Here is a 25,089-nt window from a genome sequence, read left to right as displayed (position 1 = left end):
CTAGTTAACTGATGAGTTTGGGCATTTTTGAGGAGTTCTGGAGAAAAGGGGAGACTTTTTTGTACTTCTTCCAGCTATTACTTAGCCTACTTACTTACACCCTTAGAAGGATGGAGGCGTTTTCAGGCTTCGAACAAATGCAGTTCAATAACCCCTGATAGTATGTATTTAATTTTAAGAAAATAAAGTCTTGCCAAGCAATAGACAGAATTCTTCAAAAGCAGTTTCTTAAAATTGTTTAAATTGTGTGTAAATTAATCTGGTTGTTGCTTCTAGCCAGCTCCATCAGGTACTTTCCTTAATGCAGATACTGGTTTGTCATAGAATGGCTTGAGTTAGAAGGGGCCTCAAAGCTCTTTGAGTTCCAGCTCCAGTGCTGCAGGCAGGGTTGCTAACCTCTAGATCAGGCACCCGATCAGGTTGCCCATGTCCTCATCCAACCCAATCTTGAAAACTTCCAGTGATATTATCTATTTTTTCAGTCTTGGGTTCATTTAATGTTGTGACTGTGGAGCTAAAAATGTTATCCTTTTGTCTGCTCACCCCATTTTCATAGCCACCCTTTCTTATTTAACAAAGCTCTGGTGTTCAGATTGCTCAGCCCGTCTAGTTCATGTTGTTATTTAGGGCAAAGCATGATGACCTAAAGGTCATTTGGTTTCTCCCTTCACTGAGGCCCAGCTGAATTCAGTGGTGACAAGCCTCTTATCTCCACAAGGACAGGACAGGACTCTAGGGTCTTTGCTGAAGTCAGTGGGATCTATATGCAGGAACACCAGCTGAGCCCAGTGCGGAGATCTTCACAATTACATCTTCGAGTGCTTTAATTTTAGGTCTCCATTTGGGATTTTGTCTGGGGTTCTTCCTTGTGAGGGCAGATACATTTATTTTTCACTTTTTTCTAGTGTGGTCTTCCCTTCACTGTCTGGCACTGCACTAACACCATTTTCAGGGCTACATTAAATAAAGCAATTCCAAGCACTGGAACTCAATCTGTAATAGTTCCTGGCATGCATTTGTCTTCATTCAGCAAGCCCTGTCCTTTTCAGTGCCTTTCAGTTGCCCTTCCAGCAACTGGTCACAGATTGGGCTCGTTAACGCACCTATGCTAAGATTTTCAAATACAGCACTGCTTCCCTTTCCCAGTTTGTCCACCCTGTGCATTTTTATTCTCTGAAGTGCTTGTACTGATCGTAGACATAAGGAAGCGAATCATCCCGAAAAATAATAACATCGTGCCCTTCTTTTTCAGCCACAGCCCAGCTCATAAGTATTACTTGACCACAGATCCAATCACTGGCTCCATCTACCTCTCTGACACCAACAGCCGACGTATCTACAAAATCAAATCAACCACCTCGGTGAAGGACATTGTGAAGAATTCAGAGGTCTTGGCTGGAACTGGAGACCAGTGCCTCCCATTTGATGATACCCGCTGCGGAGATGGAGGCAAAGGCACCGACGCTACCCTTACAAATCCCAGGGGTGAGACTACTTCTTCTCCACAGGTTTTTTAGGGTATCTTTCTGAAAGGGAATTGTCTTGTAATGCTGGAGAAAATGCCCTAGGATTTCGCAGGCGATCTCAAACCAATCCTATAACACGTGCTAAGGGCTTGCCTTTGGAAATAAAAGGGTACGTCTTGCTCCCAGCCAGTCACTGTTGAGCAGCTGGGATTAGTGCCAAACCAGAAGCAAGTAGCAATGGGCAAATGTGCAAAGGGCAATAGAATAAAACCACCCATCAATTTTATGCCTGCTATAGCTATTCCTCCTCCTTATCAAATAGCAGTGTTTGGTCCTTACCAAACTGGGTAAGATTCACTTATGTTCAGCTCATTGAGGTTTTCTTGACATAAAAAATAAGCTCTATAAGTATTGCTGTATATAAAATCCTAACAAAAGCTGAAGGCAGCTCAGAGGTACATAAAACTCAGGTTTATGCATCCACATTATGTATCATGGTATCTATCTTCTATCTAATATAGAGTAGGTGCTAATTTTAATGTAAGAATGATGTAGTTCAGTATGCCTTCACCTGGCTCATGATTAGCTTGCTTATATTTGATAAAAGCACAGTCAAATCAGAATAAAAGCATCACACATCCTTCATGGCTGTGAACTAAATTGTACAAAACAGGTCTAGCCAAACATATGCAGCTCTGTGCATAGCCAAGACTTCAGTCTGGCAATCTCAAGGTAACAAGCCCTGCAGATGGAGGACGTCGTCCCACCCAGCTGTCCACAGCTCCTCTGAAAAAAAAAAAAACCCAAAACCAAACACATACAGAGTGCAAAAATGGGGTGGAAGATGCTGCTGGTACACACAGCTTCTGCAGTGTTTGTGAGGAGAGATGGACCCCTGTGTGGGAATGCTTTAAGAAATGTGGCATTTTTACCTGCTCTTCTTGCCCAGGTGTTAGGATTGAGGAGAGTTACTTATAGGCTCTCAGCTTGGACATCACTGTGCTGCAGGTTTCTTTTCCCCTTTCACACGGGAGTGGGAGCTCCCTCCTTCCTTACCACATCAATTTCCAAGCCCATCCAAGCAGCTTCTCAGCAAATCTCGGGGGTCCTTTAACAATTTATTTCACAAAGAGCAGGCAAGAGGAAGGCAGCTGAGATGCTGTTTCTCTTTTTGACTGGATTTCTTGGGGAGTTATTTTTCTTGACATAGAGATGACATTATTGTTACTAAATTCAAAAAAAACCAAAGTGATTTAGTGACCTTTTGTATCATCTCCATTCGTGATATTTTCTGTTACATTTGGGCAAGCTATTTCCTGGCAGGATGCAGAAGAAATTGCCTTGGAAGATGTTCTCTGTGTCAAAGAGCACTGAAGGCCAAATTGCTCCTCTAGGAATATTCAAAGGGCCCAGAATGGATTCCAGGCAATCCAGACTCCCATGATGTGACCATGATACTGAGATGAAGTATTGTCAGAGGCACAGAAAGGGAACTACCTGCGAGCAGGTTGCAAAGTAGAAATTGTCTCACTGAAATGAGTGAAAAGAAAATGAAGTGACTTGGGCACAGAGATGCTGACAGTCTGACAGATGAGTCATGAGATCAGGGAATCCAGAGATCTGTAATCCAATTTTCTGCACCACTTTGATGTTTAACCAGTGCAAAATAAAACAACTTTAGTTGGACCTCCATTCTCCCTTGTACAAGATAAGAGGAATATTACTCATTTCCCTACACTGGTGGAGGTTGCAAGGTTTAGCTGCATTACGTTTCTGCATTCGCTGTGGGAAACAGAGCTGTGGAGTTCAAAGCTTTCAGCACTGAAATCCTTCTTGCAATTCAGGCACTCAGGAGGCCCTTCTTCCACCTCAGTCACACAGCAGCAGAATGCATGCATAGCTCTGAAATTTCATGGAACAGAAGTAAATTGAGAGTGCAAGAGGAAATGACACGAAGGAAAATGACAACAAGAAAATAATAATACAGAGAGCCCACACCTCCAATGGGAAGTTTGCAAACACTGTTCTCTGATCTGGTTCTAGCCCAGGTTTGCAAAGCCTGCTGAGACAAGTAGCCTTGGCAGGTGTGACTCACTTCCCATTCACCTCAATAAATGATTAACAGTGAAAACTCGCACTGACAGTGTAATGTCAGCATTGTTTATACCTTCACTGCAGTGCATCCTAGCAGAAAAAACCTGCAAGTCCTCTTCCTTGGTGTGAAGGTATTGAAGATTAGTTCAATATAAAAGTGACTTCTTGTACAAGTAAGCAGTATTCCTCAGGTTACCCTCTGCTCCCCTCTCTCGGCAAAGGAAGTGAAAGACCAGAGTATGTGAGGAAATGATTCTGTAGCTATAGAAATATCAGCAGGGCAGGATTTGGAGAGTTCAGCTCTTTAAGAATCACTAGTATTCATGGGACTTTTTAAGGCTGAAGTTATTTTTTAACCAAAGATAATTACTATGTATTTTAAAGACATCTTTGCAGCTTGTTCACTTTCATGATGTTTTAATTAATGAGCTTTTAATTAACTGGTACTTGCAGCTTGCTGAAAAATGCTGAAAGAATGGAATCCTGTTAGATGAAAAACAGTAATTCATAAAAACTGATGTATTTGCCATGGGGTATCAAATTCATAGAACTGAATCACAGAAGAATCTTTTGGGTAGGATGCAAGCTCTAAAGGTCATCTGTTCCATCTCCCCTGCAGTGAACAGGGGCACCCACAGCTCCGTCAGGTGCTCAGAGCCCCATCCAGCCTGACCTTGATTGTGCCCTGGGATGGGGCAGCCATCACTTCTATGGGTCTTTCGGATCTACCTTTAACTTTGTGGACCAGTCAAGCATCGGATCTAGGTAGATCTTCTGGCCCTTCCTTTAGTGGAAAGAAACTTGTTGCAAAAAAACCCACTTTTCCATACCACGGCTAAACAAGTTCTGGAAATTAATAGCACAGCTAGATCGACGGGACAGGTGGATTGACAGATGAAATAGTGGTGGCAGTTGTTTGGTCAGGGTATTTGTCATAGCTGTGATGCTCCCAGTCATTTAGACACGTTGCCCAGTGAGGTTGTGAATGCCTCCATCCTAGAAGCACTCAAGGCCAGGCTGGATAAGGCTATGAGCAGCCTGGTCTAGAGGGAGGTGTCCCTGCCTAGAGCAGGGGAATTGAAATGAGATGATCATAAAGGTCCCTTCCAACCCAAACCATTCTGGTTCTATGGTTTGCCACAGGGCCCACTGGCCCTTTCACGTGCTGGTGGATTTCAATATATCCTTGCAAATTCAAGTGTTACCACTTTTTAATTATCATCTGCTAATAACAATCCTCTTTTACAAGCCATCTAAAGAAGAATTAAAACTCCAGCTTGTCAGAGCATTTGTTTTCATCTGAGTACTCACCAGTGGTTCTCCTTGAGAAAAATGTGGCAGTGAAATTACCAAGGAGCCTGCAATTAAGAGAGATTGCCGTGACAAGTCTGACATGATTGGAAGATGGTTTCAGAAGGGACAGGGCTGGGGGGTGGGGATCTCATTCATTTAGCACTGCAAAAACAATGCAGAATGAAGTAATTAATTTGGGACAGATTGCTTCCTTCACTGTGTCCTGCCGAATGTGTAAACAAAATCTCAGAGGTTCGCTAAGCGTTCTGGAGTTTGACAGTATCATAAGAAGAAACTGAGCCCTCCACAATCTGTTCAGATTTTGTCAAATAGGAATTAAATGAGCATTTCAAGGAAGACCAGAGGCTGACTGAACAAAATATCTTCTCTAAACTTGGCCAGAAGACACACACAGGGAAAGGGGCAACGACGGAGTTACGCTGCCCCACTAACAACCCAGGCTCTCATCTGGACTTCCAAAAGAAGTTGCTCCTGGACCTGTGCTTAGATGTCATCAGCAGTTTGCTGAGAGATCTCCCTGAACACCTACATTTTTCCTCTGGAGGATGTCTTGTGCTGTTAATTTCCAGAATTTGTTTAGCCATGATATAGAAATGTGTTCTTTTTTGCAACCAGGACAGTTTTTTCTGTTCTTTCTGCCTTTCCTCAACCATTCCTATCTTTTAGCTCCTTTCTTGACCACTGCAGAGCACCAAGCTGATCTTTGCAAAAAACTTTTCTCAGGAAATCCAAAATCTTTACTTCTCTGAGCTGTTCTACTGCCTGTCATTGCGTATGGGTAGTTAGACTTACTCCTTCCCCTGTGAATTCCTCTGTACTTACTGACATTGATTTTCATCTGCCATTTTATCACCCAGTCATTCAGCATCCAGCCTGACAAGAAAGCTCCAAATCTGTATTCCTTTAGCACCTATTTTTTTCACTTAAAAGGGCTCTCCCCACCCTTTTTTTTTTTCCCTAAGTAGAGCTAGAAGTGCAACTCAGTCCCTTTTAGTGGTTCATTTTTAGAACAAACTCCCTGTGTTCCAGCAGCTGTTTGCAGTGGGACGTTGTGCTGTCACCTCCTCACACTACAAGGTCCTGACATTTCAAGCAAATGTCATCACGTCACAACTTTCCATCAGCACGACTGGCTGGTGTGATACACGTGATGCTCCAAGCCCTGGTTTCTTATGGGATCTCTGGCTGCCTAAGAGGAATCATAGAAAATTCATTAAGTAGAATCATTAAGCTTGGAAGACACTTCGAAGATCATCTCATCCAACCACCCACCTACCACCAACTGAACCAATGTGATTTCTTAACGCATGTATTTCATAACCTAAAGATCAGAATGTGGGTCTGCAACACCACCTGGTTTGTGGCAGCAGATGTTTTCTCTTAGTAACTGTGAGACTGAACTTCGAGCCGTACGTTGCAAATCTTCAATTCCCTTATGTTACTATGGAAACCTGAAAAGGAGCCTTCTGTCAAAGCCACCCAAGGCCTTTGGCTTTTCATGCGTAACATGCAAATTACCCATTTTCTGTGCCCATTACCCAGCACTGGAACTGTGCCATCATCAGAAAGGAAACAGAAATTCCTATCAAAAAGTGTGGTCTGACCTCTCCAATCTGTTTCAAAGAAACCATAGGATGCTTCTTTCTCTCTGCAAGTCCAAAGACTTGCCTGTAGGAGAGCCGGGCTCCTCTTTGCAATTAGAATCAATCATAGAATCATAGCATGGGTTGGGTTGGAAGGGACCTTAAAGATCATCGAGCTCCAACCCTGTGACATGGGCTGGTTGCCACCCACCAGATCAGGCCTGTCCTTGGGCACTCCAGGACTGGGGATTAAATTGCATTCTGAGACAGTCATTGCAGGTAAAGACTGGAGCAGTTGCCATGTGAGAGACATGTGGAAACAGCAATCAGAGCTTGGACAGACTGAAAACTTTGTTACCCTGCAGAGCATCCTAGGAAATGTAAGGTAACTGAGATTGCCTGGTTTCTGTGAAGGAGGGATAAGCAGAGGTGTGCTCTGTGTTAAGAGTGTATGCACCTGCCATTGCCCCCGAAGCAGGATGATAAGTGGTAACTTTACCATCCCTCTTCAACTTATTCGGGTGTGCAAACTCTTTGTCTAAGCTGGAATGCAGAATAAAGTTGTGCTGTATCAAGCAATCAGAGCTGGCTTCCGAGCCAAGGTGCACACAGGTCGTTATTGCTGTAACTGGTTAATCAGAACAGCCATCGGGGCTCGGCACTGAGCACAGGAGCCACTGTCAGCACACACTGCTGATAAGTTCAATCCAATCCACACGGAACTCACTAGGAGAGAAAATTCTGCCTCATTTAAAATCACATTATCCAGCCTGCCACCCTTCGCTGCCTTTTGACCTGTCGTGCAGAGTAATGGACAGGAGCCCTGAAAAGTGCTGGTTGTGAAGCTAGAAAGGGTTCCCAGATCCCTCGTGCTTGACAAAAGACAATGAAGAGCAGCTAAGCACTCCTCTGTAAAAGCTGGTCTACCACACTGCTTAAAGAGCTCAGTTCTATTGCTGGTTGTCAAACAAACACCAGCAAACATTAAAGAAATTGCCATTCGGTGGGCAAAATAATTAGAGGAGCGATCACCTTTGGCAGCAGATGCCAGTGACAGGTGACATGTGCCAGCATCCTGGATGGCATGCTGAGCAGGGTGTCAGCCAGGGCACGATGTTGACACATGTCATGACAGGTAAAGACAACTTCCTTCAAGCCATGGATGCAAGTGAATATTGATTCGTATCCCTCCAGATCTCCCTGCAGCTTTTGACAAAGTGCTAAGATACAACTGATGTGCTGAGGTGTTCAGCTGGAGGGAGGTGTTCAAGACCATCTGATTTTAGTGGTTGGCAGCCCTGCCCACTGCAGGGGGATGGAGCTAGGTGGTCTTTGATGTCCCTTCCAACCCAAACCATTCTATACTTCCATGATATTACGTATCAGCAAGAAGTGGTACCACTGCTGTGGCTTCTCCTGTAGCATTAAGATGTACAAAAAGTTCTTGCCACTCCTCTCTGAGCCTCTTGTTTCATGGTCCTGCTGTGAAAGCAGCATAAGTTAAACACAGGTATTGGAATGTAGGACTAGAAGCAATCTTTTGGGTCATTTAGTCTTGTCATCCATTATCTCAGAAATCCTGCCATGTAATCCCCTCCAAAATTAATGAACTTGATCTTAAAAGAAGCAAGTAATTTTTTTTCCTTATCACCCTAGAGGCTGTTCTGAAACCTCACTGCTCTGGTGGTCAGATATCCAATCCAGGTCAGAGTGATGCCCTTCAGGCAGGGAGATGCTGTGAAGGACTAAAGGAAAATGCAGTTTTTACCTCCCAGCAAAAATACACAGCTCCCATTCAGCTCAATGGTCTGCAGCGTCGGTGTCTTGACTCCTAACTGACTTTGACTCAACAGGTTGTAGTCTTATTTGAATTCTTTCTTAGTGCCTCAGCTAAATGGAAAAGTTTGTTCTTTCCCTCAAACAACAAGGTTTTCTTGCCATTACTTCCAGGCTAGATTATCTTCTGTGTCATTTCATTTCCTCTGTAGATTTCTGTAGGACCAAATATGATACATTTTTCCACTTACCATCCACCTCCATGGCTCCCAGCCCATGCAACAGTTACAGTGCTGGATGAAGGCCATGATTTTAATTTCCAAAGCAATCAGGGGATTAGTCCCTGCTGCATGAAGGGCAAAAACTTTTAATCTGTGAACTGCTGCATGTGTACTTCACAGCATACCTCACAGTGGATGAAAGTCTGAGGGTAAATGTTTCGAAGGAGATCTGGCTGTAAAACAGCAGTTTGGAGGAACACAAGATCTGGTCGCTTCTCAGAAGCTTTCTGAAGGCTTTCTGTCTGGAGCAGATTTTCCATCATATCAGTCACCATGATGACAGACAAAAAAACATCACGGAGAGGATTCGTGTCACTAACTTTATCTGTCTGCAGACAAATGTTTCCTTTGAAGATCATAGGATCATAAAGCTTGGAAAAGACCACTGAGTTTTAGGCCGGTCATCAACCCACCACCACCATGCCCACTAAACCATGTCCCTTATTTGCAGCATTTGAAACATTTGCTGTAGTCTACTTTCATAGTAAGTGGGAAGGAAAAAAGTGCTTCTAGAAGGATTCATATCATCTCATACAGACATCTGCTTTAGGATGATATGCATTGCACCCTAGAAATAGGTATTTCCCTCTGCTGATTGTATGAGCTCCAGAGACTTGCTTGTATGCACAATGCAGGTGTCAATTTTTTGCCAAGTGATTGTTACTCTGCTAGTGATAGAAAGCAAGCAGAAGGATCCTGATATTCATATATTCCAAGCAGAATATTCATTTGGATGGGAAAAAACATTGCAAGGTTTTGCATTCTTCTACATTACCATTCCTTTGCATTCTTTGGGAGTTTGGAGCTACTCAAACATTATGCCATGCAGCATTCTGCTGCTGTGGGATAGATGAAATGAATGATTCTATTAGTATCCACGGAGTTATTTTTAATTTATACTGGCATAAAGGAGAGGTGAATGGGGCTCTTAACTTCTTATTCCTGCTTTAGTCTTGAATACTCTCTATGACCTTGTGAAAATTGCTTTAACTCTTATTTTCCTGATACGTAAAATTAAGATGATCACACTCACAGACTGCTATGAGGTCTAATTAGTAAGTGTAAAGCACCATGAAATCCTCTGATGAAAGATGCAGAGTATAGCTTGCCTGGGATAAAGAGGATTAAAAGAGGTTGTGCTAACATAACAAGTACTTGAGAAATGATGCCTAAGGGGAAGGGAAATAGCACATATCTTTAGGGAAGGAAACAGGAATCAGCAGTCTGTAACTGCTGTTGACAGACTTCAGATCCAGTGATAGGAGCGTGTCTGAAGAGGGGGTTTGAGCAGTGATATAAATCACCTAGCCACATTCAGAAACAGGTGAGTTACTGCAGATTGGTGGGATTATGCCAGGAGAAACTCATCCACAGTTACTCATCTGGCATTTGACCTGACGGATCTTTCATGGGTGTTCTTATCACAGTCTCTGAAGCATTCACCAGGGTAACATATTCATGTGTATGGCTTAGTTTTCATACTACGAGCAAGGCATCGTGTTTCTGAACTTATAGGACACATAACTATTAGAAAACCTTTTCTTTTCAGGGGTTTGCTGGATGCCATGCCTTCTTCCATGTTTTCCAGGGATTTCTAACTTCATTATATGCCAGTAATGGTTGAAGGGGCCTTCAGTGTAATGGTACTGTTCAGAGTTACCAGCCAGGATTCCCATGTATTCAATTCATCCTTTTTGAATGCCAGAAAGTATACTGATTCCAGCCAAACCTGCATTCTTACCTTTTCATAGATCAGACCAGACACCATCTTCCACTCATCATATATTTTCAGTTGGCTGTTCCTCTCTTACTGACTGACTTTTTTCTTTCCTAGGCATCACCGTGGACAAATTTGGACTAATTTACTTTGTAGATGGCACTATGATCAGGCGTATCGATCAGAATGGCATCATCTCAACAGTGTTGGGCTCCAATGACTTGACATCTGCTCGGCCTCTCAGCTGTGACTCTGTCATGGACATTTCTCAGGTGAGACAACTTTTTTGTTTGGTTTTCTGCTGAAAAGAATCCTATGCTTTCACCTTGTCTGCGTGTCTCTCCACAAGTTTGACAAAGAGGTAAAGAAGTAAGGAGAACTAAATCCCTATGTATTTTGTAGTATGAAAATTACTGGGTCAAAAAGGAAGAGCCTATAAAGACGGAAAGAAGACCTAACTGAGTGAACTCAGAGTATTTCTGGAGAGTAAGAAAAACTTTAAGACTTCTTTCACAGCTGTGAGACACAGATTCCTGGGAAAGCAAGTTTCATTAGGCTCATTTCTTGAGAAGCTAGTTGTTTTAAATTAAAAAGACCAGGCAACTGCACTCATTTTAGTGGGGATATGCCTTGCTCTGTTATAACAACTTAGCAAACCATTGTTTTTTTACATTACTTCCTCCCATTCTGATTTGTCCCAGCACAATTTTAGTCCTGAAACAAATTAACATCTAGGAAATGCTGATCAGAGGCTGCGGTGCCAAAATTAGCAACAGCGGGAAAACAAGAATCTTGAATTGCATCATATTGCAAATTGGTTGCAGCTACCATCATGCTGGGCTTTAAGTCCTGCTGCTTAAAGGTGGAGGGGAAAAGAAGAGAGAGAAAGGAAATCTCAGTTTGATGATTGCTTTACTTTTGGGTAATGCAGAAGAGAAGTCTGTTACGGCCCAGTGCTCAGTTTTGCAGAGCACTGGCCAACCTGTCAAATCGTGCCTGTTTCGAGATGCTGTCCTTTGAAACTTTTGAGCCACTCGTGGTTTGCCTGGCTAGAGGAATGTTACCATCTCTTATGAAAATACAGATCATAGCTGGAGGGCTAAGTACTGTTATTCAGCCACAATAGTTGTCAATGGGGTTTCCTTTTTGTAGCTACCTAGATAATTTCCACGCTCCCATATGGAATCTGTTCTTGTTTTTCCTTCTAATTTGAAATGGTTATTCTTGATTCTTTGCAACTGTTTCCCACTGTCCACAATTTATGAACAAGCTGAAATTATGTGTTTAAAAGCTCTGGTGCCTTCTACAGGAGTAAATTTTGCTGGTTAAAGGCCATTTTTATAGTATATTTCTCATCTTGCTGATACTTCATCTGAATTTCAGGGGCGGTTACCTCAAGACCATGGTAGATTCAAGGTTTAAAAATTATTTTCGGGCAAGTTGTGTGGTTTATATGCCTACCAATGTCATATTTAAACATTTCTAAGATGAGCTAAAATGTATCAGCTAAAGCCTCTTTCTTTTCTGTCATAAAATGACATGAGCTATTCTCAGATAAACGTGTACTGGCATGGACAGATTAACCAGTCATGTTCTAGAAAGACATACCAAAGGCAAGATTAATGAAGGAAAAATTAATAAAGAAAGGAATAATCAACACAACACAAAGCCTTGTTTAGGAAAGAGTCCAGTGCAGGGCTGCAAAGATAATAAACGGTGTGGAACACGTCCCTTATGAGGAAAGGCTGAGAGACCTGGGTCTGTTCCTTCTTGAAAAAGAAGACTCAGAGTGGATCTGATCCATGTCAATAAATATCTAAGTAGCAGGAGGCAAAGGGACGAGGCTGGACTCTTCTCAGCAGTGTGTGGTGATAGGACAAGGGGAAATGGCCTCAAACTGAAGCATAGGAAGTTCAGCACAAATGTGTGTGGGAACTTCTTCACAGTGCAGTGACGGAGCACTGGAGCTGTTACAGAGAGGTGGTGGAGTCTCCTTCTCTGGAGATGTACAGGACCCACCTGGACGCCTGCCTGTGCAACCTGGGCTGGGAGCTGCTTTGGCGGGGGGATTGGGCTCAATGATCTTTAGAGGTCCCTTCCAACCCCTACAGTTCTGTGATTCTGTGAACAATCAGACCAGGCAGATCTTAGCACACTGCTTAGCCACAAAGCTGAGCTTCACAAGCCTAGACATTAGGAGGCATAATTAACTGAACACCTTGCAAGTGATACTTTAAAAATAAAAATAAAAATAAAAAAGTTGAAAAAGGATTTAATTGCAAATATGAGCATCAAAAGTAAAGCATGGCTGTAATGGAGATGTTCAGTTTTAAAAGTATGAATCTTTTGTGTGACTCTTGGCCTCTTCTTGCTCTTGGTTTTGAATGAAGTCACAATGAGGGATGGTGCACTAGGCTTGAACCTACTCCTGTCTCCTCCTTCCACTAAGACTGCTACCTTTTTGGACACAAAATACCCCTAATAAGTGAATTTAGTCACTTCAGGCAACCAGGAATGTACAACAACCAGAAAGATGGAAGGGGAAGATCTGCAGCAAAGAAATGACCAGAGTCACAGCACATCATTCCATTTCATACAAGAAAAAAAAAAATTACAAAGAGATGTTGGGAGAATGGCACAAAGTGGCCAATTTCTCAGTTAACCAGTAGACATCAAATCCACCTGTTCCGACTTGGAGTTGCCTGACTGACTGAAAGTCAGTGAGCAACTGGAACAGCTGTTCGTTTGCAACTCATTGAAAATCTATTTAAAAGTCTTCCTGGAGGTGACCAAGAGCATTCTTTAAAGTTGTTCATTTCCAGTTCCACTCTGCAATGTCTGCAATGGGGAATAGGCACCATTAAGATAGAAAAAAAAAAAAGTAACTGATTGGCTCCTACACATAAAAAATAAAGCATCTCTTACACAAGTATTCCATTCTACAAAGTGCAAATTCTACAAAGTAGCCCACATTTCAAAGTGATTTGTTATTTTGCATTTTTGCAGTACCAAGCACAAAATGGGTGGTTAGAACTTGGATGTACACATGCAGACAAAGCTGTCAGTTTTCTGCATTTCTCTTTGTCACTTATCAGTAGGGCCTGGACCACTTGCCTGGAGAATCTTCTCCCTGATAAATAATGACAGGATGAGAGGGAATGGCCAGAAGTTGCGCCGGGGAAGATTTAGATTAGATTTGAGGAAACATTTTTTCTCTGAAAGAGTAGTCAGGCACTGGGATGGCCTGCCTAGGGAGGTGGTTGAGGCACCATCCCTAGCGCTGTTCAAGAAGCGTTTAGATGAGGTGCTAAGGGATTTGATTTAGTAGTTGGGTAGGGATAGTGATAGGAGGATGGTTGGACTAGATGATCTTGTAGGTCCTTTCCAACCTAATGTATCTATGAATCTATGAATCATTTAGTAAAAGGACTGTCGTTTTGTTTGACTGATTGATCTTACAGTACTTAGCCAACCAAATTCCCAGTCTCAGGTGTCTGCTCTCGGGTCCAAGCTCAGTCAATCCGAAGAGTGCCATCATTCCAAGCAGTAACCATTAGTTGTATTTATTCTACCCTTTCTCCCTTTAATCCATGTTGAAAAATCCTCACTTGAGATTGATTTATATCAATCATACACTGAAAAAAAGATCTCACTGTAACAATGTCCTTGTGCTTTTTTACCATTAAGGTCCGTCTCGAATGGCCCACGGATCTGGCCGTGAACCCAATGGATAATTCCCTGTATGTACTCGACAACAACGTTGTGTTACAGATTTCTGAGAACCACCAGGTGCGCATAGTGGCAGGGAGGCCCATGCACTGCCAGGTCCCGGGGATGGATCACTTTCTCCTTAGCAAGGTGGCAATACATGCCACCCTGGAGTCTGCCACTGCCCTGACTGTCTCACATAACGGGGTCCTATATATTGCTGAAACTGATGAGAAAAAGATCAACCGCATCAGGCAGGTTACCACCAACGGAGAGATTTCACTCGTCGCCGGTGCACCAAGCAGCTGTGACTGCAAGAATGATGCCAACTGTGACTGCTTCTCAGGGGATGATGGCTACGCCAAGGATGCCAAACTCAATGCCCCGTCCTCCCTTGCAGTGTGTGCAGATGGAGAGCTTTACGTCGCTGATCTTGGAAATATCCGAATACGCTTTGTACGGAAAAACAAACCATTCCTCAACACGCAAAATATGTATGAGTTATCCTCACCCATAGACCAGGAACTCTACTTGTTTGACACCAGCGGTAAGCACCTATATACTCAGAGCCTTACCACTGGAGATTATCTTTACAATTTTACTTACTCTGGAGATGGAGATATAACCCTGATCACTGACAACAATGGCAACTTAGTCAATATCCGAAGAGATTCCACAGGGATGCCCCTCTGGCTGGTAGTGCCTGATGGCCAAGTCTACTGGGTGACAATTGGTACCAACAGCGCACTCAAGAGTGTCACTACACAAGGCCATGAAGTGGCCATGATGACTTACCATGGCAACTCTGGTCTGCTTGCCACCAAAAGCAATGAAAATGGCTGGACAACTTTTTATGAGTAAGTATGATTTCACTGTGACGAAGCCGTCTTCATTCTGTGTTCTCTGATCCATGTAAAGCTGATAGATTCTTAATTCCCCTGACAGAACCATAGTTCAAATATAATGTCCAGAACATGGAATATTAGATCACAGAAAAACGTCCTATTGGCTGTGTGTTAGAATTTTAATAAACTCTCCCTACAAAGTCACATAAAGTTTATGGTGATTTTCTCTGAATCACCTAAGGAATTTGCACACCTGGCTCTCCTTAACTGCAGTTGGGATTAGAAATTTAGGCTGCATGGCAGAGAATTTTGCTTGGCTATGAAAGGACTGGAAGAGTGGAAGTCTCATTCTGATCCTCTTTCTCTCAGCTTTTTACCTACTTCCTATGATCTACTGTCTTTCTGAGCTTGTTTAAAGTGGCTGATGTAAAATGACCACTGACAGTGACTGATGACAGCTTGCTCAGAAAGCTGTTCTGTAATTAATGGACTGTTCTGTTTCTATTGTTATAGTTGTCCCCACTAAACTTTAAAAATAATCTCAGAGCTGCTGAAGACCATCCCTATCCAATGAATTTTTGAGCAGAGGGAAGACAGGGTGGGTTGAAAAAAAGCAGAGATGGCAACGACTTGAGGATTTATTTCAACTTTGTATTATTATTAGCAATCCTCTGCTTATAAATAGCACGAGGACAATATACTTCTAATGTCAAGTAGGAAAAAGATAACTCAAACAAGGACATCTGGAAGGATGGTCTACAGATTGATCATGCTGTCGAGAAGCCATCCCACTCTTCCTTAGTTCCATTTTTATTCTCAAATTCCAGCCTTTTTGAAATGTTCCTCTTAATGCATAATTTCCCATATGGTTTGAATGGTTACATGGAAGCATTCAGATACCATAATCATGCACTCGTAGAAGCCCGATTTGGCTGGAATAGAAAGTTCCCAAGATTACAAAGACAAAAACTGGAAGAAAAAAAAATTAAAATAAGAGATTCGGGGAAGGAAAACTGACTAATCCTACATATTCATGTGCTGTACATGCAGTTGCTTTGGCTCTTTCTTTAAAATGTTCCAGGCTCAGTCTTGAGTTTCTTTTCTCCTGCCTATAAAAGAACTGATGGAAACTGTGTGATGAATCCTTTGAAAGGTTATTTGCATTCCATCAATGTTCTGCTTGCAATTACTACAGCAATATTCTTCAGTGAATCAAAGTTAATGCCCTTCCGTCTCTTACATTGAATTTGCTGGAGGGAGGCTTTAGTGTGGAAAGACAGGGTGTTTTTCTCTATAGGGGTGAAAACCTTCTATATTGTCAGGATCATCATGCTAAATCAAGGCAGCATTTTCCTTTTTGCAAAGAATCCAGTAGTTCCTGTGCTTGAAAACAGATGTAGCTGTGGAGAGCAAAGCAAACTAAACATTACAGCTAATAATGGTCAAATTTATTCCAAAAACATATTCTTTTATTTAAAAGTGTAACTGAAAATATAAAGTAGATAAAATGAGACAGAAGCTAAAATCCAACTTACTCTGTGGATACATTTATAACAGTAATCCATTATTTCTTTCTATCCAACAAAATAGAGCATTTGTGAAAGTCATCATTCTGGTCCTTTTATGCACTTCAGAAGAGTCATAAGAAAGCTTTTTAGAGCTAAATGGAAGACGGTATTCTCCAGTGGTTACGCTATGGAAATCTTGGCTAGAGCAAGTCAGCACTGTGTGATAGCACAACATCACTGAAAATAGAGGTGGGAATGTGTCTTCAGAGATATCTCATCCAAACCTGTGATCAGTTATCTCTATTTAGCTGTTCCTGACAGATTCTGATGTAACTTTATACAACTACAGGGTAAAAGTCTATATCTGAATTAGTTACCTCAGCCTCCCCTTATAGGCAGTGGAGGGAAACAGGCACCATTGAGGAGAGTTTTGGATAAGTTATATCATATATCAGCTTTAGGATGTGATGAGACAGGTAATATGCTGACAGTTTCTCTCTGTAAATGTAGTCCAGAATGATTAGCTCACATAGAGATGTTTACATTGCAGATGTCTACAGTTTGTTCAAATGGATCATATCAAAGTTATTTAAGTTATCCATAAATACTGCGAGTGATAAGAATGTCTTCACCTATCTTATTGCTACTGTCAGAAGGCTTTTTATACACTCAGTTTAAATCTTCCTTGCTTGAATCAGAGACTGCCTCTTCTCATCCTATCCTATCCTATCCTATCCTATCCTATCCTATCCTATCCTATCCTATCCTATCCTATCCTATCCTATCCTATCCTATCCTATCCTATCCTATCCTATCCTATCCTATCCTATCCTATCCTATCCCATCCTATCTTCTCTTCTCGTATCTTATCCTATCCTATTCTATTCCATTCCATCCCATCTTATCTCATCCTATCTTATCCCCTCTCATCCTCTATCCCCTCCCCACCACTCCCTCCCATCCCATCTTACCTCATCCTATCCTATCCTATCCCATCCCATCCCATCCTATGCTATCCTATCCTTCCCCATCCTTTATACAAGGGACTTGTGAAATACTTCAGTCTCCCCCTCTTTCCAACTGTGGAAAGTACAACTGAAAGGCTCAAGGACATTCTCAGAAAAGATAGTCAGCAACAGAGGATCACACAGTGTGATTGTTTTGGGTGAACAGTCAGGACTTGATTCTAGCCAGGTTTTGAATGCATAGTCTGGAAAAAAAGAGTAGAAAAACAGAACTGATTAAATGATGATAACGTTAGTGAATAGATGTGAAATACTTAGATGTATTGATAAAATAAGTCTGATTTAATCATGACATATTCTTACACAAGAAGGTACTCATCTAACAGACCACATCTCAAGAATGGGACTGAGCATTGGCTGTCAGAAGTTGTAGGGATCACATCACTATGATGTCTCAGCATAATTCCATGTCAAATTTATCTAACCTATTCCTTGGATAGACAAGAAATATGAGTATGTTTACTCATTGCACTCTGCTTGTAGTGAATAAAAGGGAGCTTATTTTCTCACGGCACAGCATTGTTGAGACTAATACTGTCAGTTCTGGTGTTTTCTGTTTATGAAGGATGAGGAAAATTGAACAGTGTGCAGAAAAACATACAAAAATGCATTCATGAGAAGAAAATGCTTTCTGCTGGAGAACGAGGACAGCTGGATCTATTTATCTTATCACGATGAAGACTGGGAATTGTCTAGATCACAGCATGTCAGCACAAAGCTCACCTACAGAAGGACTCTCAGTCTAGCAGAGAAAGACAGAAGAAGAGCAAGGTTCTAGAAAGCAAATATAGAGCCATGCAAGTTGGGAGGATGATGCAATTTCTTAAGGCTGAGGTTAGCTTAACAGTAGAGCAGCCAACTGTGAGGAGCAGTATATTCTCAATTTCTTGATATCTTAAATACAAACAACTCTGGGTCCCTTCCTTAAGGTCTATTTTCACCAGATAGAAGATAAGCATGAGTCAATCTCAAAGCACAGGCATGGAAGGTTGAAATGTAAATTCCTTGATAGCCAAGAAGTCAAAGAAGATGATGTAGAACAAATCGATGTTTGAAAGGCTCAAACTCCAGGCTATTGGTTTCTGTATCTGAACAGAAGTTGAAGTGATTTAGAGATATCCTGTGATCATGAGTGACTGGAAGGTACTCTGAGTTTTTTCGAGCTTGACGTGGTGGGAAGGTGAAGCTCATATTTCCGTCTTGCTTGGGGCCAAGGAAATAAAGACATCAGGTCTGACTCTGAGGAAAAGCTTGATGGTTCTCTCTGCAAATAATGGTTGTTTATAGCCCCAGATTGGATGGGCACCACTGCTTTAAAAGTTAAGAATAACCATAAATTCCAGTGGCGAGTTTACATTGCAGCTGTGGCCTCATGAAGAATACCCTTGTAAGATTTACCTTTACATCTCTGTCTAAGGAGGATAATAAACCAGATACTACCACAAAAGAGCAATGGTGTTGCAAGAGTGACAACACTACATATGTATACCTCCAGAATCCCTAGTTCTCCTTGCGTTGATGCTCTCAGCAGGGCATTTCTCAGTTTTTATCGTACAGCTGTGAAGAGCTGTCATATATGGGCACGCTGACATGACTCTAGAGAGGAGAGAAGGAGGAGAAACGTGTTGTCCTACTACTGGAAGCTTATATCAAGGGCACACCAGTGAATCCAGCTCCTCCAATGGCTCAGATTGGCACCTTGGCCCTTTGTTTCAGAAGGGGAAGGGGACCTGCTCACAGCACCTGCAGCTCTTCTGTGCACAGTTCCTTCACCTATGCTTGATGTAACAGTTCTGCTTTACTGCATTTAGCACTGAGGTTCTCCATCTGATGGCACGAGTTTTCTCCTTCCTTTGAGAGTGAAACTTCATTCCCTCCAGTAATTAACCTGTCCCCAAAGGCCTATTTGGACTTCTTTGAGGGTTTTTAGTACTATATAGACCTTGACATTCACTATCAATTAATGCCCTGCAAATCAGCTTGTCCAGTAACGGGATTAAAGACTTGCCTTCCCATTCAGCCTGTAACATTGTGATCAGCAGCAAAGGAAGTAGGTCTGGAAACTCTGCCAAGTTAACAGCTTCTTGTTGTTCAGCTCAAGTCAAAGACAAAGGATGCTGTGTGACTACTTCTGTTGTTACTGCTTTTTCACTTGACATGAAAAAATCACTACCAGCCTTCACATAGCTTGTTAGCAGTTGCTGTTTATCTCTACAGCAGAATCCACTTTTGGGGGTTTTATTTACTGCATTTGTTTAAATGAAGAATATGGCAATTATCTTGATTAGCTCATTGAGATGGTATCAGTGTACATTAATTCAATTTCCTTCTGAGCCAAAGTCAAACCTTTTATGCATTATTTAACCCAGATGAGGCTCTTTCACACAGGTCCTTTGTGTGCCCATTTAGTTCTGAATGTCACCTCCCCCAGCACACAGTTAAATACATACACATCTCTTCAGTCAAGCCAAGAAATTCAAAACCTTCTCATGGACTTCCCAAGGAGTGTCTCAGGGCGAACTGGATAATGTAGTACCAGATTTTTTAGCAGGAGATAAGGGAAGCTTTGACCCATAACATCGGACTTTGTTTAATAGAGAAGGATCTTGGATGGCTTCCTGCATCCCCAAGACTCATCAGTTACCAGATCAGTACCAGATCAGGTTGCCCAAATCCCCACCCAGCCCGGCCTTGCACACCCTCCACACCCACAGCTCTTTAGGCAGCCTGTGCCAGTGACTCACCACCCTTTGAATAAAGAATTTCCTCCTAAGATCTAATCTAAATCTTCCCTCTTTCAGTTTCAAGTCGTTTCCCCTTGTGCTATCACTATCTGATCACATAAAAAGTTGGTCCCCTCCTGCTTATAAGCTCCCGTGAAGTAATGGAAGACTGCAATGAGGTCTTCCCACAGCCTTCTCTTCTCCAGGCTCCCTCAGCCAGTCTTCATAGGAGAGGTGTTTCAGGCTTATTAATGCCTTCATGGCCCTCCTCTGGACCCACTCCAACAGCTCTGTGTCTTTCTCATGCTGAGGGATCACAGTCAGCATTTACCCAACAAGGAGATACAGACTCAATCTGCATCACAGTTGGCACAAAGACTGTGCAGTCAAACCCAGAGATAAATAACACTCGTTACCTTTAGAGGAGCAGCCACCTCTTGACTTTGGGAAACCTAGCTCGCTGCATTAATAACATCCCTTTATCACCAGCTGATATCTCAGGTCACACACTGGGTTTTATGGGATTTGATGGCATCCTTGGTTTAGAGCAGTCCAAGAGAGGATCTTTGTGTGACTGCAGCAGTCTGAAGCATAAGAAACACAAGCCCCTTTGGCTATTGTTCTCTATCCTTTTCTGTCACTTTTAGCAAGATTATTTTTCTCCATGTTTTTCTCCATTATAATACCATTCGCTCGTCATCACTGTGCCTCTGCTGAAGTTATCATGAAACTCCAGCATGTGCCAAGATAAAACAGCACTTCTCCAATCCTCTCACTCAGTTGTGAGGTCATGTTTTGAGCCCAGCATGTATGCCTGGCGTCCAAGTTCAGCAGAGAATCAAGGTGATTACGAGCATCATAAAAATAGCTGGAAACAGAGACCTTACTTGCCTCCTTTGGGCAGTCAGAAGTTCTGTCTGTCATTAGGAAGAGGACTTGCCTTCATGCATATTTGAGTAGCATGGGTTTGTCTATTATGGATTTATTTTTAATGTTGTGTTTAACGTTGTTTGAAAAATAGCTTGTGCCGAGGCAGCGGGTGCACGTCTGTATAATCACACATAAAACATAGTTTGCAAAGTACATTAGGGCACTTTGGCTCTAAATGCAATATTATTACAGTGATTTTTTTTCCAATCTATTTGACTTGTAGTTCTAAAAGACCGATGAAATGTGAAAAAGTGAAAATGAGGAAACTCAGAGACTCAGGCAAAGAATTGATTTTTGAATAGACAGTACTTAGGATGCTCTCCTTAATTCCCAAGGCCCAGGTCTCTACACAATGGTAATGTGATAAATGAAAGCTCTGAATGTTTACAAGCTAACAATTAGGCCTCATAAGCACCAAATGCCATTTTAATTCTGTGCATTGAACCTTAGCTAAATACGTTTCCAATTGGGAATGGATGGCAACAGCTTCCGTTGCTGGCCTAATAATTGTCACTGTAATTGCAAATGCCAGGGCTCTGCAGCAGGTTTGAATGGGAGGCAGCAGCTGCATTAGCAGGTGATGGATTCATTGCTGGGAGTGTGTGCACTCCTATCCTTCAGCATCTCCTTAATTCTGTGACTTTCAGAGCATTTGGAGAACACAAGCATCTTAGGAAACCACCCTACCTATAAATCCCAAGGCTGTGGAAGCGCAGCCTATGGAGCTTAGCTGTGGAATGAGCTGATGGGAGGAGATTTATCTTACCACAAAGACCAGATGCACCTATGGCTACATAAAGTTCAGTCACTCAGCCTCCCTCTCCAAGCTGGGGATGAGTTCTGTGAGTGCAGAGATGGAAGGAACGAATGCAGCCATGTCATTCGTTCCCCATCACAAGAAGGATGCTGAGCTGTTGGAGTGGGTCCAGAGATGGTCACAAAGATGCTCAGAGGGCTGGAGCATCTCTCCTGTGAAGAAAGGTTGAGGGAAGTGGGCTTCTCTAGCTTGGAGAAGAGAAGGCTCCAGGGGGACCTCATTGATGCCTTTCAGTACTGGAGGGGAGTTTATAGACAGGAGTGGGACTGACTTTTTTCATGGTCTGATAGTGGTAGGACAACGGTGGGATGGCTTCAACCTAAAAGAGGAGAGGTTTAGATTTGATATTAGGAGGAAATTCTTTACTCAGAGGGGAGTGAGGCACTGGCACAGCTGCCCAGAGTGCTGTGTGTGGCCCATCTCTGGAGCTGCTCAAGGCCAGGTTGGATGGGGCCCTGGGCAGCCTGAGCTGGAGGGGGGCAACCAGCCCATGGCTGGGGGTTGGAACTAAATGATCTTTAAGCTCCCCTCCAACCCAAGCCATTTTATGATTTAATGTGTTCAGCACCTCCTTTTGCACTGCCACTGCAGCTCTCAAAGCAGCTTTAGTCTGGGCACGCGCATTTTACACTTCACTTGCCACTAATTAAAAAGCAATAATTAAAAGTAGAGCAGCCCAGTTGTGCTGCCTTCTCTCATTTCTCCCACTGTAAGCCATGACCTCTTTGCAGCCCCAAAGCAAGCACTTGGAAGGTCCCTGGGCAGAGGTGCAGCAGCTCGTGCAAATGCAGCAAGCACAGATGGTCCAGGTTACTTCTGACAGAGGCTAATGTGGTGACTAAGGAGGTGCCAAAAGCCTAATGCACATTTGCAGACATCTTAAACTGACTCCAGCACACCAGCACAAACTGCTCTGGCCCCAAATGAGCCTTGCTACTCAGAACAAAAAGTCCCAGTTGGAAACTCGTGCTCTTGGTGAAACTCTCTGCCATTGTGTGACTTCTGTCACACAATTAGGAAAATTTAATTATGCTTATTGTATGTAATCATCTTCTCCTTAAAAGAAAAATGTGCACACGGAGATTTAGTCACCGTCATATTCTTCCATGCTCTTTTTCTGTGCTCAGGCAGAGTTTTTTGGCCTCTTGCTCTCCCATTACTGCTGTGGAACAGCATTAGAACACAATTTGTTCTCATTAAGAGAGAGGAGAGGCTGCAAACATAGACGAGCAGGTAGCATGTCTGAACTCCAGGTGCTAGAGAAGCCACATAGATGGGTGCAGAAATGGTAAGAGATGGTGGAATCCATAGAAGGCTGGAAAAGGCCTCTAAGATCCCCAAGTCCATCCCAATCTCTCCATGCCCACTAAACCGTGTCCCTGAGTATCACATCCCCACAGTTCTTGAACACCTCCAGGTATGGTGACTCCACCACCTCCCTGGGCAGCTGTGCCAATGCCTCACCATTCTTTCTGAGAAGAAATTCTTCCTAGTATCCAACCTCAGCCTCCTCTGGAGCAACTTTAAGGCCATTACCTCCTGTTCTGTTGCTAGTTACCGGGGAGAAGAGGCCTACCCAGATGTCTAGGAACAAGGTAGAGGGAGCCCAGGGCTGTTGGGAGTAAGTAGGGCTTCCATGCAGAATAGGTTTAGTGCTGACTGTCAGCATGGTGCTGAGTGTCATTCATTTAGGATAAATCATATGACTCATAGGACACTGATTCAGCACTTAAATGAAACAGCAGCCACACAAACTCCCTGCCCCCATCCTGGCTTTTACTGTTCTTTCCCTAACCTGTGAACCTGTTTCCTTCTGCACTCACACCCCTATTGCATCAAAGTCAGACTATAGACTGCAGTGCAGCATGCCTACTTTTGTGCCAGTATTTTTAGGTGTGAGGCAGGCTTAGTTCCACACTCAGCTAAATAAAAAATAGAGCAAGATTCTTCCCTTTCAGTTCCAAGCACCATCAAGTCAGAGATGCTAAATTCAGATCCCATCTTCCTTAAATATCGGAGCATTTGAGATCTGAGTCTATCCTTACAGTTCAGACTGTGTTTTATATAGACAGCAATAGATGTCACAGTGGGAAGAATTTGGGGTGTTATGTAACACAGTTTTAGTGATAACCGTGTTCTCTCTGCTCAAGGGAAAGACTAAATCATGTCCCTCGTGTCCTGTCTCAGCAGATCTGATAAAGATGTCTTCTGTGATGCTTTTAGTTTTTACTTACGTACTCTTCCAGGTGGAGATGTGTGGATGACTGTGCAGAAAGCACTGACAAAGTGCATCCCATCTCATTGCAAACAGAAGAGCTGCAGACAGAGAGCAGAGCACTGGGAACTGAGAGAGCTTGAGCTCTGGCTCTTGCAAGGAGATTCAGTTTAGATCCAAGCTGTGCTCTCCTAGCCACTTGGAAAGGCTTTCACTGGCCCCTGCCAGCCTCCTGCAGCGCAGGCCTGAATTCATCCCTTCTCTGCTGTTTTTTTTTTCCTTCCCCTTCTTTTCCACTTCACAAGTAGCTGGTTTGTCGCCAAGGTTGTGAAGGGAAAGGGTAAGGCTGCTCCTTCCTCCATGCTTGGGTAATCCCATGAATGATGGGCTGACACTGGATGGCTGAATACTTTCTTCTACCTTTGTAACTCTCCCTCCGCCCAGCGGGCAAGAAAAATTTCACGTCCCAGTGTCTCAAGCTCCAAGTGGGAGAGGTAGATTTGCAATGAGCTCACCTATTTAATCACTCTGCTAAATATTAAACTTGGATAAGAATTTGCTTTTCTGCCAGTCCTTCCTCATACAGAGTCACTGCCAGCATATTGTCAAAGACAAAGTAATAGCACTGGACAGATATGGAAAAAAGGGGAATGGAAAAGAAGAGACAAACTTGTTTTTCTGTATGGAGCAGAGACAGCACAGTGGCTGCTTCTGGGTCTCCAATAGGTTGCAATTTGGGACTACCTTTTTGTTATTAGATGGTGTCTGTTGGCTTTTTCCCCAGCTCAGAGTAGTCCTGAAGCTGAGGTTGAATAATTCCTCAGCCATCAGCCACATCCAGACCCTCTCTGACACATTTCTCTCCCCTATTCTTACAAGCATTGGTCAGTGGGGTTTCTCATGCTCCATCTGCTCCTCTGCTTGGAGCAACCATTGGCCTGGAAAACATCCTCCAGTTTCTGACCTCAATCTCCCTCATTTCATTACCTCTTGTCCCACCCTCATTAGATGAATTATTTATAATCCCCCTCAGAATAAGCAAGTTTAGGATGGCAGGTTCCTACTTTGTTTTGTCTGGTGTAAAGCA

At 42.8% G+C, this 25,089-nt stretch overlaps 1 protein-coding gene across 1 annotated transcript in view; it reads left to right on the top strand.

The window, feature by feature from the left end:
- TENM4 (teneurin transmembrane protein 4) overlaps positions 1-25,089 on the top strand; it is a 334,278-nt gene that overhangs the window by 279,158 nt on the left and 30,031 nt on the right. Inside the window, exons 20-22 of the mRNA XM_065729933.1 lie at positions 1,253-1,485; positions 10,349-10,503; positions 13,919-14,796. Coding sequence (XP_065586005.1) covers positions 1,253-1,485; positions 10,349-10,503; positions 13,919-14,796 — 1,266 coding nt within the window. The remainder of the gene's footprint in view (positions 1-1,252; positions 1,486-10,348; positions 10,504-13,918; positions 14,797-25,089) is intronic.

This window comes from Cyrtonyx montezumae, unplaced genomic scaffold, assembly GCF_038088225.1.
Source record: "Cyrtonyx montezumae isolate F1298 unplaced genomic scaffold, pur_monq_1.0 scaffold_12, whole genome shotgun sequence".
NCBI lineage: Eukaryota > Metazoa > Chordata > Aves > Galliformes > Odontophoridae > Cyrtonyx > Cyrtonyx montezumae.
Note: the sequence above shows the minus strand (reverse complement) of the source record. Positions and strands in the feature narration are given on the sequence as shown.